Raw genomic sequence first — 16,800 nt, 5'->3', positions numbered from 1 at the left:
CTGCTCTTCCCACCAGCAGCTTGAGAAGGAACAGCGTGGAAGGAGCGACAGTAGACACCAGGGACCAGGCAGTGAGGAAGTTCCCCCTTCCAGGGAGGGAGCTGGTGTTCAGGGAAAACGCGGGAAGCGGAAGCTTTCCAGAAAGGACAAAGCATTTGCCATTTGAAAGCTTAACTTCACAGAATCACAGGATGGTTTGGGTTGGAAGGGACCTTAAAGATCATCTAGTTCCAGCCCCCTTGCCATGGGCAGGGACACCTTCCACAAGACCAAACTTCCCTAATGCTTGGTTCCATTCAACGGATCCCTGTTGCTTTACGGCACACGAACGGGATGGACGCAGTCTCCGGGACGTGATGGTTTTTGTAAAGGCTCAAAAAAAAAGGGTGTGAAATTCTGCTGGTCGGCCCTGAACATTCCTTAGAAAAATACTTCAAAACCCACGTCGTTAAACAGGGGTTCTCCAAAGGCACGATGGAGGTGTCTTAGCTGACCTGCGTGTGATGAAGGTGGCACCCGTGAGGCAAGCAGGTGCGGGTGAGGATTTGGTAAAGCTGACACACACACCTGGTTAGAAATCATGGAGCAGTTCTCGGTGGTCACACAGGAAAACGGTGTGGTGGCCTGCCACAAGCTCAGTCCCAGGCATTCCATATTCCCCTGGTAATCCGGAGCAGCGTTAGGAGAGCTGCAGGCGAGACCAGGCTTGAAGGTGCTCTAATTTCCTGATAAACCGAAGAAACGCCCCAAACAAACAGCACAACACAAGGAACGGGCACTTAGTGCCCCGAACTGGCGATACAGAACCTGAGGCTGTACCTCTCGCCTGAGGCAGGATCTGAAGAGGGTGACAGAAAACCATAGCGTGAATTGGGTCGCGCTGTTGCAAAACGTGCTACAGCGTGCGAACCGGCTCTGCGCTCTGGAGCGAGGGGCTGCAGGACATGCTGCCTGCCATCGCGGGGACAGGACGTTACGCTGGAGCCCAACTCTCCTGGGCACAGACAGGAACACCGCCCACCGCTAATTCCAATCCTCCCTCTAGTACCAACCGAGATCTCTGCAGGAATACGAGCGCCAGCTACCAGCCACGCTTTTCAGGACGGTTGGGTACCAGAGGGAGAGATGCAGAGAAACGCAGGAGAAAAGCATCACAGCCGTCTTCTGTGTTTTTGCTCCACTAGTTTATTCAGTTTACAGAAGACAACGAGGGCAGAAATGACAGCCATCTTCAGGGAAAAGACTGCTGCTGCTGCAAAACAAGGCCATTAAAATTTCCGTGACCATACAGGAGACAAGTAGTGAGAGGCTTACAGTGAGGTGTAATTAGATTTAGGAAAAACCCCTATAGTTTATAAAAACCCCAACTTTCCAACTGCTGCAAGAACAGCGAAGAACTGGAGCAAACGACTTGAGTTCACGACACTCCTGGTACTGAAAGTTTTAAGTCAGATCAAACGTTTGCCAAGAGCAGTTCTTTCGAGAGGAAACCGCGAGAGGTGACCTCTAAAAGCCCCTTCCAGGTGAGTTTCCCTGACTCTGCGTTTCCGGATACAGTTCGTGGCCAGGCGAGGCGGGTTGAGGTTATCAGGGCTTTGTTACTGACATGCCCGCAGGCCAACCACCTCCTGAACGCTGCTGCCATCGACATTCTGGGAGAACTTCATCCTGAAGTGCCACACCGCCGAGTTTGGCGGGGGTTTCCTTACCGTGTCTGAGGCCCACTACGCAGTTTGTGTATTTTTTAGCGCCGTTTATGGTCACCGATCCAAAGAAAGGCCTAATAGCCAAGTACAGGGTCCTGGGACAAATTGTGTCTGGCACAGAAAGGCCCTACAGGTGAGGAATGAAGGTAAGAAACACGCTCCCAGTTGCAAAGCGCAGGCTGTTCTAAAGCACAGCTGCCCAAGTCGCAGAGCGGATCCAAATTAACTTGCTCCTACGGGCTGAAGAGGGACGGTTACCGACACCCTGCTCGGCACAGGCCAGCAGCACCTCCTCACCTACGCGCTAACGATTGGCGGGAACGAACAGGATAAACAAGCCAGCTGAGAGGTGACCTGTTCTCAAGGAGACCTGTAATATTACAGGCCAATGGCCAAATTCTCTTCTAAACTCTGGTAAAGTTAAAAAAAAAAGAATACGTTAACCCTGGCACAGAGAGCTGGATTTCCCCCTCAGGCTCCGTCCCCAAGACTGAACTCTCGCTGTATTTACGGAAGACTCGTTAACAGTGTGGATGCCGGCTGCAAAACGCAGCATGTGTATTTGTAAAATACATGGATACTGGAAGAAGGAAAATGAGAATTAATCTATTAGGACTGGCATTCCTTTTCTCCCCAAATTACTCGTTCCCTTTCCTCAGCAGGTCACACAGGTTACTAACGTGGCAGCCTGCGCTGTTTTCTCTAAGTTCTCTTTGCCTTTAAAACAACTACTTTGGTAAAATCTGTCCCTCGCAGCTTACTTTGTTAAAGTGAAGCTGAGAACTTACAATACTCAGGAAGATCAGCTGAAGTCACATATTATAACAAAGGCTCCAACCGAACTCGGTCCAATAGAAAATGGTCAGAATGGGGAAAAATAAAATCATATAAATAGTCGTATGTACACGCTGGTCACCAACCCTGCGAGTGATGGTACAGTGAGCTGTAACCTGCCAGTGCAAGTCACCTGTCCGACGCTTAAAGAGGAAAAAAAAGTATTAATAAAACCAAAATGCACCAAAACTGGTTCATGATCAGAATTACGCTGCTCTTCTCTAACCTGGAGAAGAGAATTTCAGCATCTCCGGGCTCGTTGGTCACGCAGGCAGCGGTGTCTCACATGCTCCAGCAGCAAGAAAACAGTCCAGAACTCCCCGCTGCGGAGGGCTGTGGCCAGCACCGGTTCTGTGCCAATTAACAGGCACTGGCTTGGCACTGCCACCCAACACTGCCTGGAGAGCAAAGTCTTATTTTTAGCGTAGCATCAACATTTGATTCCTCACGTGCAGATGGCAAATACAAACGGTTACCCAGAGAAAGGGCTGCTGCCGTTCTAGAACGCAGGCAGGTGCAGCAGTTCAGAGGAGTAAACAGGGTAGCCCAGAGGCGGGTCGGCAGCTTGCACCGTAAGGTTTCGCAGGAGAACCGGGTGCGCCTGGATGCTGTAGCGCTCCTCATCGTCGTTGGTAGCATAGAGCAGCTCCCAGGACAGATTTGCCCACTGACCTCGCACAGCTTCGTCATTAAGTTTTCCCACTTGTACTAACAATTCCTGAAGAGTGAGGACTCGACCAGTGTAAATTCCCTTTAAGGACAAACAGATCAAAACAGTCAGTACTTTGTAACCAAAACAGTGGAGAATGCAAAGTCCTAAATCAAGCTTTGGGGCTACATCCTATGAACATGATCCCTTTAAAAACGGCAGAATGTGTCAACTAGTCTCCTGGGTTCAAATCTTCCACCTAGGAAGACAGCCAGCATTGCTGCCCCTGGAGAACAACGCGGGCTGATTTTCAACCCCAGCCATGTCGGCTCCTGTCTAGAACAGCCAAACTCTGCTTGCACAGCCTTCACGTTTTGGAAGGCAATTAAAAAGAAAAAAAAGCAGCAGTGGAAAAGAAAACTCAAGTTTGACCTTGTTACTAGTAATTTTTATTTCTTACCATGTTTGGGTCATGCCCCAGTGAAAAAAGGTAGGGCTTTTCCTGAAGAACTGCCTGCTGCCACTCCAGATCCGACACCAGCCCAATGTACCAATCACTGTCGTATTCTTCCAGATAGTTAACCAGCTCCTTGAAGTTCTCAACTGGTCCCAGGCTCGCTTTGTCAATCATAAGTTTAAAAGCGTATCTGAAAGGGACACAAAGCCGTACAGGGAAGCAGTGCAGCGAAAGCGGGGAGGAAAGCCTCTCAGGCCACAGCAGGCAGGAAGGCACCATCACGTTATCGACTCTTGATACCCTGGTGAGTTACTGCTGGTCAGCGGAGTTACCAGCAGGTAGCGCGGGTACCAGATGTGAAACATCACCTTAAACATCTTGCCTTTGCCTCTAACCCTGGTACCGCTGCCTCTTAATGGAAGTGCTAAACACCTAACTCCATCACAGCTCTCTTTGATTATGGGGCAATGAAAATGGGTTATTTTTTTCCCCACTTAACAGAGATTTCCAGTGTTGGAGGCCGCTGCTGTGGGGAAGGGAAGAAGGAAGGAACCTCTGTATCACAGTCTTCATTGCCCGAGGTTACAGGCAGTATTTACGCAGGAATAAGCAACAAATACATTTAAACAATACAGTTTTAACATGAACTCTTAGTGGAAGGATGCTTTCAAAGCACGAGACTCTAATCATTGTTATGATCTGAGGGAGTATTTTTCTGTTACCTGAATGCTTTCAGTGCAAGCTGGAATAGCTCTGGTTTGCCGGTGAGCCAGTCCAAACCAACGGACCATGGAATGCCACCAGTGTACGCTCTGAACACGTGGCTTGGGGCAGGCACCGTGTTATCCAGTCCAAACAGGCCAAAACAACACGACAACACTCCATGGATGTACAAGTCTTTCAAAGCTTTATCTTTCATAAGGTCTTCAAGTAAACTGGAAGGCTTTTCTTTCAGATGAAAAAAGTCCAGTTGGCTCAAAATGAAATGGTACCATTCTTCTGGAAACCTCTGCCTCATTTCAGTGACTTTGGAAGCTGGCACTGGGGCTGTCCTCCATTCTTCAGGGACGCTCAGTAGCTCTGAGTAAGAGCAACTGAATTCAACCTGAGGTAAGGCTTTGTGCTGTTTCCCTTTGTCTACAGCAGGAAGCCCGAGCACAACAGCCCTGTGTAATTTATCTTCTGGCGACAGTTCTTGTGGGACACCTTGGCTCTGTGTTTCTACAGACCCTGGAATAGACAGAAGTACTTTGGGTGTAGCTCCCAACTGCCCCGGCTCTTTTCTCTCTGTCATTCTGCCACTGGGTTCGAGATCAAAAATGTCACTGTCGTCAGTCCAGTCCTCGATGGTATCGACACTGAAGCTGTCTTCTTCCCTCTGAGGCCTGGCTTTTTCTACAGCACTGCTGTGCTGATTTTCTGGAGATGATCCCTTTTCGCCACTGTTGGCACTGCCCGGGCTTTCCCGGGTTTTTGACTTTTTGTAACAATACTGGATTAGCATCCATACGAGCACTTTAATGAAATCATCTTTCAGATGCTTTAAATTCTGATGAGAGTCAATTACTCCAGATAAGACATTTCTGGCGTCGGAATACAGCCGCACAGGTAGAACAGTACAAGGAGTCAAAATATGTCCGAAATGGTGATTAGGAGAGAGAATCTTGCTGTGCTCCTGACGCTCAAAGGCCATTTCAAAAATTTCATCAACTCTGTGAGCTTCAGCAGCGTGACAGGATGTTTCCTGCAATTCCAGCCCCTAAATCATAAGTGAAAACAACTGGGTTTTAGTCTTCACCATTACGTACCCTTCGGTGCTAGCGAGCTGTTTTCTTGCAACCTTTTTCTGAACAAATAAAGACACGTTCCGTTGTCGGCCATTTCCACAGCTGAACTCTGAAACCTAACTGGAGATAACAGCGATAGCAAAGCACTCACTACAATATTAGACAGATCAATGGCTTAAAAATGTCTCTGCCCCACACAGATGAGCTTATTAAAGACACTGCGATGCAAGCGAGACGATAAAAAAATTCACACTCGTTAAGGATGTCAGTGGCACGAGCAGTTAACGCAGCGACAATGCTGGTCTGAAAAACCGGGCTGCAAGGTCAGGTAAATCAGTCGCCCTGCCGAAATGTTAGACGGCAAAACGTTTCCACGATTTCAAAGCATTACTGTCAGCCCCCAGCGTGCAATTACCTTGATGTTAACACCACAGTAAGTGAAGCCTTTTTCTAGCACCAATATCCACACCAGCCTATCCTGGAAACGGCACAGGTAATGTGATCCAGGTAGAGACAGACCTAGACAAGACAAAAAAAACCCCAAACAAACACGATGGTATTACTCTGGTATTGTATAGATGAAAACATTTTCTACATGCCAACTGAGGAGTTCAACTGCAAACATCGAGTATGTCTGCGTCAGCATCAGAATCGGTTAAAACTGGCTCACTAGTACTCTAGAATCTTCCAGGAACTAGCTGCAATTTAAACTGTACCGTTATCCTTGAAAAACTGTGGGAAATCCCCACAGAACTGCAGGACTACAACATTCATACTGGACCAGGGTTAAGCAACCCCACTCCCAATTCCCGCTGGAGACACAACTTCCAGGATTAAAGACCATCTCTGGCTGCATTTCCAAGCGCGCAGTTCCCACTGACGTCACCTGGAGATGCGAAATTCTAATGACTGCCGCATGCACTAAGGAACCATCACGTAGTACACAAGCACCTTAATGCCTCTATTTGCTGTGGAATACAAAGTTTATTTTTTTATGGGAGAAATAAACTCAATAGGATTTGTTACCCACACTACCAGATCCTACGCTGACTTGTCTGTATCCCAGAATGACTAGAAAACATCCCTTAGGATGCAAAATCCAGAGTGTAAATGATTCTGCTCAGTGTCAGCTTACCAGGGACATAGCATCGTGCCCATTTTACAGATACATGGGCAGAGAGATGAAGATCGGCATTTTCAAGAGCACCTGCTCATCTTTAAAGATCTGTGAACCAGTATCACACGCACGGACCACTAACACTGGATACAGTGCAAATCATCTGCGGTCTTCCTGAAACACCTCTGTGTGCGGAATAAATCCAATCCCACCGTCTGAAGTTGGACATGACCAAAAATACAGCCACACCAAATAAACTGGAATTTGAAAAATCATAGAATCACAGCATGGTTTGGGTTGGAAGGGACCTTAAAGACTATCCAGTCCCAACCCCCCTGCCATGGGCAGGGACACCTTGCACTAGACCAGGTTGCTCAAAGCCTCATCCAGCCTGGCCTTGAAGACAGCCAGAAATCAAGTCTGAACAACTTCAAAACAAACATCAAAATAATTAGTACTCAAAACTCCCACAACCTGGCTCCCACTGTAACAATTAGATGACACTTATGCCCCCTCAAAATGGTACTTTTTCTCTCTTCGACCTATTCCGATCAGAAGTGCAATGCCAAACTTCCTACCCACTGCTGGTTGTACTGCATTTAAGTTACAGCCGTAACTGGCAGCAAACGTCACGCTTCTGACCTGCTTCCGCTCTCCCTCACGTCCAAGCGATCCCTCACCTGCACACAGAATTTGTTTCAGTGTTCTAAGATGGAATCAGTGAAACCAACCATTAAGATGTAGTTAAAATTTAAGCAACCTTTTCTACCCCACTGAGCTAATGAAGTGCGTTTTCTTGCTAACATTTTGCAAAGATTTTAATTCTTTTCTTGCTAGCTGTTGAAGCTACTCAAACTCCTTTACACAGAAAAAATTATGGCTTTAAATTAAAATAGAGACACGCAAAGCGGTACCTCTTCATTCTGAACTCATCTGAGAACATCACATTTTTTCCTTGCTTGAAGACATTCGTTCACAGGTTTTCCCATTAAAGAGGAGACTTTTCCCCCCTCAAGACTAGAGTTTTAAATTATTTAATCTGAGGTGTACATGCCATTATGGCAATTGAGAAATATATATAGATATATAAAATAGATATAAGATAGGTATCTGTTATCTAAGCACATTTTATATAAAACACACACCCAGGCTGATGCAGTAGGCAAACTGCTGTCTCCCTTCTTTAAAGGAAAAAAGCTTCCTAGTTCTATTTTTGTAGTAGCTCTCTACACCATTACTAAAACTTCAGCAAACGTTTCCAAGTCAAGCACTTGGATAGAGTCTTCAGAACAGTGTGATGAAGGTTAACTTACACCCTCTTTAAATAGCAGTCCATTTTTTCTAGCCATAAGCCACTTTTTAAGAGGCTTATGAAAATATTTGCCTTTTGTCTAAGGGCAAAGATGTTTTGATTATTAACAAAGCCTGTTTTTGGAGAAAACCAGCTTGCAGTTTTAATAGTTATTGTGTCCCCAGCTGGGAAAAAGACTTGGCATTTCTCCACCTCTGTTTATATAACTCCGAGACACCCATACCGATGCCTTTCACAGGTTTTAAAGCCACAAGTGCCGTTACAACCCTACGCTAACTGCCTGCACAAGATATGACATTAAGTCTTATCAACTGGTTCTGTTCTCAACTGTTTACTGCCAGTTAGGCTACATCATGTATCTTACAGACATCCAGTCCATATTCACCCTACCTAATTAACGCAGCCAAATTAGCAAAGTCACCTTCTGGATCCCGAGTAATGGGACTGATGCAGAGAAGGGCACGCACATTGACAACCACAAAGAGCAGTTTGACACACATCCTTCTCTCCACTTACTGCTGGAGACCACGGCCTTAGGGCCACGGTTTAGCAGTGGGCCTGGCAGTGCTAGGTGAATGGTTGGACTTGATGATCTTAAAGGTCTGTTCCAACCTGAACGGTTCTACAATTCCACGATTCAAGTTGGTGTCTCCCATTAGGTGGGATGAACATATACCATCTTTTTTGCTCACTATAAAAACATCAGGATTTATACTATTTCATCACCATTTAGTTTCTCCTTACTTTAAAGATAACATACCAGAATGGTTTCTTTCAAGAACGTAACAAGTAGAGATTCATGAGTAGGATAAAATTAACCACTTTTTCCTCAACTGAACAACCTCAGAATATCAGATTTAACCTACGCTGAGAAACGTGGTTTAAATCAGACACCAGGACTCTCCTGTTCTCCGGCAAAATCACGTTTCCTAAAATACCTAGCTACGTTCCTTCAGTGCTGCTAGCGTACCTACCCAGGCTGCCGGCTGCGAGCGCGGACTGCAGAGCAACAGCCAGACTTGGGACCATCTGCTGGTAGTACACAGTATCGGAGCAAACGCACGCTGCAGCGCCCACAGGCCCCGGCCAGCTTCGGACAGGCCTAGGAAACCCAATCAAAAACACCGGTAGCGTGAAGAGCGGCAGCAAGGGAGAAGAAAGGAGCGCAGAGATGGTGATGAAGGTCAGCAGGATCGGGAAGAAAACGACATTGAGCGTGATTAAGGTGGCTGTAGATTTACGACGTTGTTTTTTCTCTGTCCACGATGTCAAAAGAACAGCTATGGCAAACTGCAACTTTGAGACAAACTGAAGCAGTCGATCCCGGAGGATACCAACCTGCAAGATACAAATAACGAGCGCGTTTATTTGTATCCCGTCTCATACCATATTCAGCACTGCCAAAGCTGCTTTATCTACAGGAATTTAAAGAACATGAAGCGTGATTATCATTGACTGGTAGTAGAGCGTGTATCTGGCTTCTATTTGCTAGGTCCCAGACCCTGTAATTCTCTAATAAGGGAGGGCGAGGAAACAAAAGACTTTAAGTGACAACCACCTGCTTAAATTCACATTATGAGAATTACCAGCAAGAGTCTGATGCCTGTATCAAGGTTCCTGTTCCACCAGAGGTCTGGATTAAACACCAACATTTGTGCTACTGACACAACCACTATGTCCAATAGAGCATTTTCTGTGTTCTGCCAGACCTAAAACAGAGGTATGTTAGACATATATTTAAAAATGTATTTATCCATCTCTGCTTTCATGACCTGGAATATTTCTTCCAAGTCACTTTAATACTTAAATTACGTAGAAGAGCATTTCTTAGGCTAACGTATTTAAAATTCAAATTACCATCCTAAATATTCTCGTGAATCCAATGCAAACAGACACAGAATGAAGATTTTGTAGTGAGCGGTCTAGTGACAGGAATGCTATCATAGCGAACGGAGACACTGTAATTGAAATAAAAGAATCATTGATTTCCATTCAAAAACATAATTCAAGTCTACAGAGGCAAGCAGTCTTACTGCAGAATGGAACTTGGTGTAAAAAGAGAACTCTTCATTATTACAAACCCCTCCTTGTGTTACACTTCCAGGATATCAAACAGCATATTCGCACTAGTGGCCTGAGGTGGCAAACATTTACGTCAACGCTTAGTTGTTACTTAGTATTCCCATCCTCTTAGGCATACAAACAAACAAACAACAAAAAACCAGGAATAGCCAAATAAGTGTAAAACAAACATGGGACTAGCACTCATCAACCCACTTCTCCAAGCTGCTGCTTTTTGGAATGAAACAATTCAGATCAAATTTCGGTTCCATCAAAAAGTAGATACCTTTGTCCCTAACCTACCAGACTGCTCCCTTTACTAACAAGTTGCAAGAACCAGCTGTTTAGTCAGCTTGAAGACTCTCAACTCACTTTTGCTCCCGAGTGCCTTTTAAAATAAACCTACAAGATCTTTCAAAAGTGAGTACTGATGTTGTAACGAAAATCCTTTAAAAGGAGGAGCTGGTTGAAAAGATCAGCTTTCTAGGTTTACCCCTAAAAAAGAATTAAATAAAACCACTGATCACTTTCAAACATTCTGAAGCAGTAATTTTGACCTCAATGCACAATTTAGCAAGACATCAACAAATATTTCCAGCTACTTGTTTTTTCTTGGTTCATTCACAGAATCTTGCATATACAGTAATTCTAGCGTTGTGTCAATCTTCCTACAAGCATCATCTAACAAACAACAGACAGTGCGTATTCCTACCTAGTGTTAGTAAAATCCTCCTGACAACACCAACTTTCATTAGCCTTCTTTGCTTCTCCATGAACACAGTCACAGTCCTGACATCCTTTGGATAAAAGGGGTTTCGGAAGACTCCAAACAAGTACACTCCCTGAATCTCTCTAAGAATCCACATAATTATAAGTAATACGATCAAGACATAACTCGTTATAACCTGAGGACTGGCTTTGGAAAATGATGAAAAGCCTGCAAACTGATGCAGCAGGCTAGCTTCTAGGAGAGCAAACGTCAAGACGGTCAGATAAAAAATAAATTCCCTCCACCCAGACTGTTTTCTAAGGCCTCTGTGCATGTTTTTAGATTTGCTGGAGGCTAAATGGCTGGTCATGGTGTGTTTGAAGGCAAAACCAATCTCGCTTAGGTTAAGACTCAGTATGAACCCAAATCCAGTCATGAAGAGGATTACACCGAGAGTGCTGGGAATGAAATACGATGCTATTGCTGTTCCAGCAGAAATGACAAACATTACTAACAACCTGTGAAGGAGAAAATAAAAAAGATTTGCTTGGAAAGAAAAAGGTTATAAACAATATTGATATCTTCTACGATTAGATAAACAACATTTACTTTGTGTTGCTTGACACAGGTGAACCTCCTAGTCCAAACTCCAACAGCTGTTCCATTCCCCACAGAAAAAGCGCATCAAGGGGGGGCAGAATTCCCATTGCCCATAAGAACGGCAGAAAAAGAAACACGACGTGCAAAATCTGGTTTGTCTGCTCTAGAATGGGCGTGCTGACAGCAAACCTGGATAAAAGAAGAAATGTATTTGACTTACGTGAGGGAAATGATAACGGATGTGTGGGAAGACTGTTTGTTTAGCTACTACAGCAAAATGAGAAGTGTAAGCACTGCATATTCAATCTACGAAACCTCAACTACTATCTTTTAAAAGGAAAAGCAAGGAGATGCATTCATGCTTGGGGCAGTAATACACTAATCACACCACCAGAACACAGGCTATTTGTTCAAAGGATCAGAAGACTTCAGATTATGCAGATGAGCCAAGCAATGCAAGTATCTTTATTGTTTTGATACTGTTGCCATAGAACACTCAACTACTTGTGCAAAAAGCAGGGCCCGGAGGCTCTAAGACCTCAACCCTTTAACGAAAAAATGCTGATTTTCAGAATTACAAAAGCGGGATGCAAGACGTCAGCCTTAATACGGAAAGAACTGGCACGTTCCCTGTACACCTAGAAACTCACTCTAAAAATATATTATTTTCTACATAAAAGTATTAAAATCATCCTGTAAAAACAAAGATCAATATTAGAAATCCGCATAAATTTTAAGTCACACACAGTTCACCTGCTAGCTAATTAAGTTAAAGGTGGACTGGTAAGACACTTGGTTTCTCTCTCCTTCTTAATAAATAAATAAGTATGCCTCAAAGGGATTCTGTCAGGAATTTACGGCATGTCTAAAATTTTCTCCTCAGGAAATTAGATAGAATTTGGGATCCAAGACCACAGGAATAATTCTCACAGCATAACCGAAGAGGCAGCCAGGGTAGGTCATTAACAACGACATCTCCAAGTGCAAAACCAAATAAAATAAGACATGCTTTTTCTTTAATGCATTTCAAGTGCCCCAACCATAAGATATGGACCTGTGACAAAGCGACAGAAATATCACCCGACAGGGAGAAAGAATGCATAGAGTAAATCTACGAGCATCTTAAAGTAAGAGCTTCTAAAAATAATTTAGCTAAGATGCTCATCTGAAAAGTGGAAATATAAAAGTCTCCTATTTGCAGACTGACATAGTTCTTTTGTATTACAAAAACATTTAAAAATCCAAGTTCCAAATCCGTCCAAGATACAGCAATGTTCACATCTGCTTATCCATCCATTAAAACCAAATTCATAGTCCTTTTTTTTCCCCTGTAGTTTAAACCCCCCTGCAGTAACTTTGCAAAGATTCAGTTACAAAATATCCCAGGATGAAATCTGGATACAAATCCAGCCCTCCTGAAGCCTGCAGTACTTAAACTTACGATTCCAGGTCAGAAACGTGTTTTTGAAGCACACCTTTTAAAAGGATGTTGATGCAAATGCTCTTGTACAAAAAATACCAAACCCGACACAGTAGAAGATAATTTTAGCTGCCCCCTACTTAGAAACTCCTCTAGCTGCTCTTCCTAATTTACATGGAATGCTATAAAAATTTAGGAACAACCTGTTTATGCACAGTGTGGGACCTCAATTTTTACCATGTACTCTTCTGGACTCTTTCTCTGGAGTTCCTACAGTTGATTCAAAGCTCAAATTCTCCTCAGAATAATTTCACCTTTCTCATTAAAAATATGTAGAATAACCATTACTTTAATTAGCTAAACACTGTATTAGGTTTACCTGTGTGCAAGATCCACTGCAATAAAGACAAAAATATAGAAAGGTCTCATCAGGGCAGTGATTTCGTAAGTATCCAGTGCTTGGAAAGTAGCTGTTTCCGTAGCCGTGTTTACGATTAACGAATACTCTCCTATGCACAGAGTCACCCACCCAAACACAAAGATGGTCACAGTTCCTCCAATGTTGCTATACAGCAAGGTGATTCTGTCTGGCAGCAAATACCAAGTTCCCAACCCACACAATACCCCTGCCAGAAGGGAATGAAATACAGTGTTGATTATATACTTCTTGCCAGGAATAATAAATTTTACTGTCTCTGAACCTACACAGCTGGAAAATTCAAACTCATCTTCATCTGTTAGGGAGTTCTGAATCTGCATTCTTTCTACTGTCACTGTTTTCTGCTTGGCATACAGATTTATCATCTGAAGGATAAGCGCAGTAACAAACATCAGTCCTCCTGAAAGCGCTGCCGTACAGTAGTCTTTCATAACGCCTAATTGGTACAAAAGCGTTCCTACTCCTCCCAAAACCCATGGCATCAAGAAAAGAATAATCTGATTCACGTAGATGTAAGGAGGGGCACAATAGCCTAATTTAAACCGGGGACCTCCCAGCATAGTCTGTGGAAAGCGCTTTAAGAAGAACTCCTGTTTGTAATCATTCAGCAGAGGTACATCTGGACCCATTCTTATTGCTCAGGAATGCTGGATGAGTATCATTTTTCCTGTAAGAGAACAGAAAGAAAAAAAAGGAAATATTACTGAATCTGGGACTGGGAATTTAACCAGGGAGTTCCCTTGTCCTATGTTCATTTACCAAGTTATAGTGGGATTCTGACATAAAAGTGTTAGCAAACATCGTCCTCATGCTCCCACAGAATCTGCTAGCACACAGCTACTAAGAAAACACCTAGAATGGAAAAAAACTATCTATTTTAAAATGCGAACATGTTCTTTAATCTGAAGCTTTAGGCAAGAAATAAAACATATAATCTGTTCTGTTCTTGGGAGATGACAAACCCAACTCATCTCCACACCATAACACTTTCTTAACACTGAAATATTTTTCCAACCAGTCTGATTCCAATCATATCTTGCCACAGAGCTCCAATTCCCATTAATCCTGCTAAGATTAATGGACAGAAGAGTCCATGATTTCAGTGAACAGCCACGTAAGTGCAAGGATACAGTCACACCTAGGTCCCTGTAAAAATCAAAGCCTTATGAAATAAACTAACTGTAAAAAAAAAAAAAAAAAAATCAGTAGAAGCATTAAAAATGGTGTTCCATGTCAGCATTTTTACTGTCCTCCCTACACAGCCTAGCTGCAGAACAGGATCTCACCGGTCTAAGCACTACAAAAGACAAAACCAGTTCACTTTCTGCTTCCTAAAGCATATAAAATTAACACCATAAACCCAATACTTGTAGCAAAATCTGTATGTCAATGGAGAAAGCTGAAAAAAGGGACCTGTAACCAACTACAATGAATCATCAAACAGAAATCAGATAATACTACTCATTTAGTGAGGATCAGGCAGTGCAGAAGTAAGGAATGGTAAGCATGATATTCAAACATGATGTTGTATTACTCCTCACAAAAGCAAGAATCCATGAATGACAGCTAGAAATACTCCAGCTAACAGCTAAAAAACAGCACAAAAATTAAGTGCCTAAACACTTCAGTAATAATTCTAAAAAAGGAGAGATTTGGTGTGCGTTGGGAGACGTCCAAGTACTGAAATTCTGACTTTCTTCTACTGGACCTGTACAATCTGACGAGTCCCCGTTAGCCATCATTGCTGACAAATCAAAAATGAAACACTCGGCTGCCATGGAGTTTCCAAACTACCGTGATCCCTTCTTTCTACAACACCCAATGCTTTTTGATGCTTCTGAGAACATTTAAACAGTCATCAATCACTTGACTGGAGGTAGGTGCTAGTCATCATGGGACCAAGTCAGAAACTGTAAATGAGAGAGATTAAAGGCCATTCCTACGCATTATCACCACTGGAAATTTGCGTTCAGGGTACACGATGTCAAAACACTCCACAATGAAAAGCAGGATCCCACAGGCTCTGTAACTGCTCTCCATGCAGGCTGTGGAATTTTAATTTTTTTAAGTAAAAATTCCAAATTGGAATACCCCATGTTCAATGTTCTACGTGTAAAAATCCCAAATTTGAATTTTTACACACAAAATATTGAAAACATGGAGGTTTTTTCGTCGTACTATTTCAAGGCATTGAAAGTTTCTTAAGGGAAGGAGAAGGCAGCAGTCTTAATGGAAAAGCCACATGTTGACTGGAAAGAGGCATTCATCCTCAGCTCAGGAATTTGAAAATGTAACAGGGACACACCCAACTAAAACCAGATTTAAAGCGTAGTGAAAAGAAAAATGAATACCCACAATCCAGCCAATCTTCTTTAGAAAAAGAAACACTGTTTAGAGGGCTATGTAGGCAGGAAACTATGCTGCTGTGACAGTTACACGCATGTAAATGATACAAGCCGAGTTTTAAAAGAAACTTAGAACCGAAAAGGTGCATAGTTTTCCTTTAAAACCAGTTTGCAGGCAGCTGTGTTTTTCTACGAAGGGCTTTTTTTTTGTTTCAAGTTGCAGTCTGCATTTGCGTTTGACAGTTTATATTGCTAAGAAAATGTTAACAAAACATTCCTCTTACAGTTTCTGTGTAAACAATAGACATCCTTGTGTGACACACAAAAGTCTAAACATATAAACAATATAGTTCTACTTGGCTAGACTCCAAGATGAGCCATAAAAAGATATGATTTATAAATGAAAATCCCAAGACTTCAGCTCACATACTATGAAAAAGATCCCCTGACTATCATCCTGGCTCCCAAATAGTCGGGTAGCACATTAGGACTTCAAAGAGGCGCATGTGTCTCTGTTTCTGAGTAAAGCCCTAGCAACAAGACTCCTCACATTTGTGAGTGTTTACAGGACCTGGCTTCAATATACATTCCTAGCATAGAGGCCCGGCCTGCCTTTGAGCGCTTGCTTGGTTACCCAAACAATCAGCACCACAACAGTCTGTCAGCAGCATCAGGGATCCGTGTGACTTGGATACTATCACAACAAGGATGGCAATAACACTGTAAAGCCATTTAACACGTTCCTCCCCGTCCCAGTATCCTCTCTGTGTCCTTCTTACAGAAGGAAACAAAGCAACTCTTGCTCAAACAGAGGCAGAAATTCACAGGAGGGCAGGGATAACATCATGCTTCATGTCCGCTGATGGCGGACCGGCTCGGCGTGGGTTGGTTTCATGTCGTGCCCATTACAGAACACGTGTACAGCCCTTGGCCGTCTAAGCCGCTGAAGCACATAAGGCTTAAAAATACTTGCCTCAGTGGTCTTCGAGGTCTTTTCACTCAAGACTAAGTAACGGCTATAAACCACCGGCTAGCACAGGAGGGACGAACGCCAGCGTGGGGAGAGCTGCGAACAGCCCCCGTCCATGCGCATCCATAGGCACCCCGTGCCCACCTCCATGGCTGGCTGTCCAGCTGTGCTGCAGGCCAGCTTCCAAGCCCCGCGCCAGGCAGGGCAGGCTGGGGCCCTCTCCTCGCAGGCATCGAGGCCATCCCCCAGCCAGACCGGGGACGGAGCACTGCAGGATGACGCGCTCCCTGGAGCACTGCAGGATGACGCTCTCCCGGGAGCGCTCTGGGAAGGGCTGCGGAGCACCTTCTCCCGACACCCCTGACCAGACAGGCTCCCACCACGCTTTCTACCC

At 43.9% G+C, this 16,800-nt stretch overlaps 1 protein-coding gene across 1 annotated transcript; it reads right to left on the bottom strand.

The window, feature by feature from the left end:
- Positions 1–3,039: 3,039 nt before the first annotated feature.
- Positions 3,040–13,756, bottom strand: PCNXL4 (pecanex-like 4 (Drosophila)). Its single transcript, XM_010152055.1, has 9 exons — positions 13,032–13,756; positions 10,636–11,150; positions 9,720–9,820; positions 9,449–9,571; positions 8,837–9,200; positions 5,849–5,952; positions 4,369–5,405; positions 3,650–3,836; positions 3,040–3,291 (listed from the first exon to the last, which is right to left on the bottom strand). Exons 1-9 carry the CDS (start codon positions 13,718–13,720, stop codon positions 3,040–3,042), a joined length of 3,372 nt encoding a protein of 1,123 aa, XP_010150357.1. The 5' UTR covers positions 13,721–13,756.
- Between the last annotated feature and the right edge of the window lie 3,044 nt (positions 13,757–16,800).

This window comes from Eurypyga helias, unplaced genomic scaffold (assembly GCF_000690775.1).
Source record: "Eurypyga helias isolate BGI_N326 unplaced genomic scaffold, ASM69077v1 scaffold42105, whole genome shotgun sequence".
Taxonomy (NCBI): domain Eukaryota; kingdom Metazoa; phylum Chordata; class Aves; order Eurypygiformes; family Eurypygidae; genus Eurypyga; species Eurypyga helias.
Note: the sequence above shows the minus strand (reverse complement) of the source record. Positions and strands in the feature narration are given on the sequence as shown.

Excerpts from the sequence above, each read along its gene's own strand:
- PCNXL4 (XM_010152055.1), bottom strand. The coding sequence starts at position 13,720 with ATGGGTCCAGATGTACCTCTGCTGAATGATTACAAACAGGAGTTCTTC. Across the intron at positions 9,201-9,448 it reads CAGGCATCAGACTCTTGCTG|GTTGGTATCCTCCGGGATCG; the intron begins GTAATTCTCATA and ends TGTATCTTGCAG. Across the intron at positions 3,837-4,368 it reads CTTGCACTGAAAGCATTCAG|ATACGCTTTTAAACTTATGA; the intron begins GTAACAGAAAAA and ends TGTCCCTTTCAG.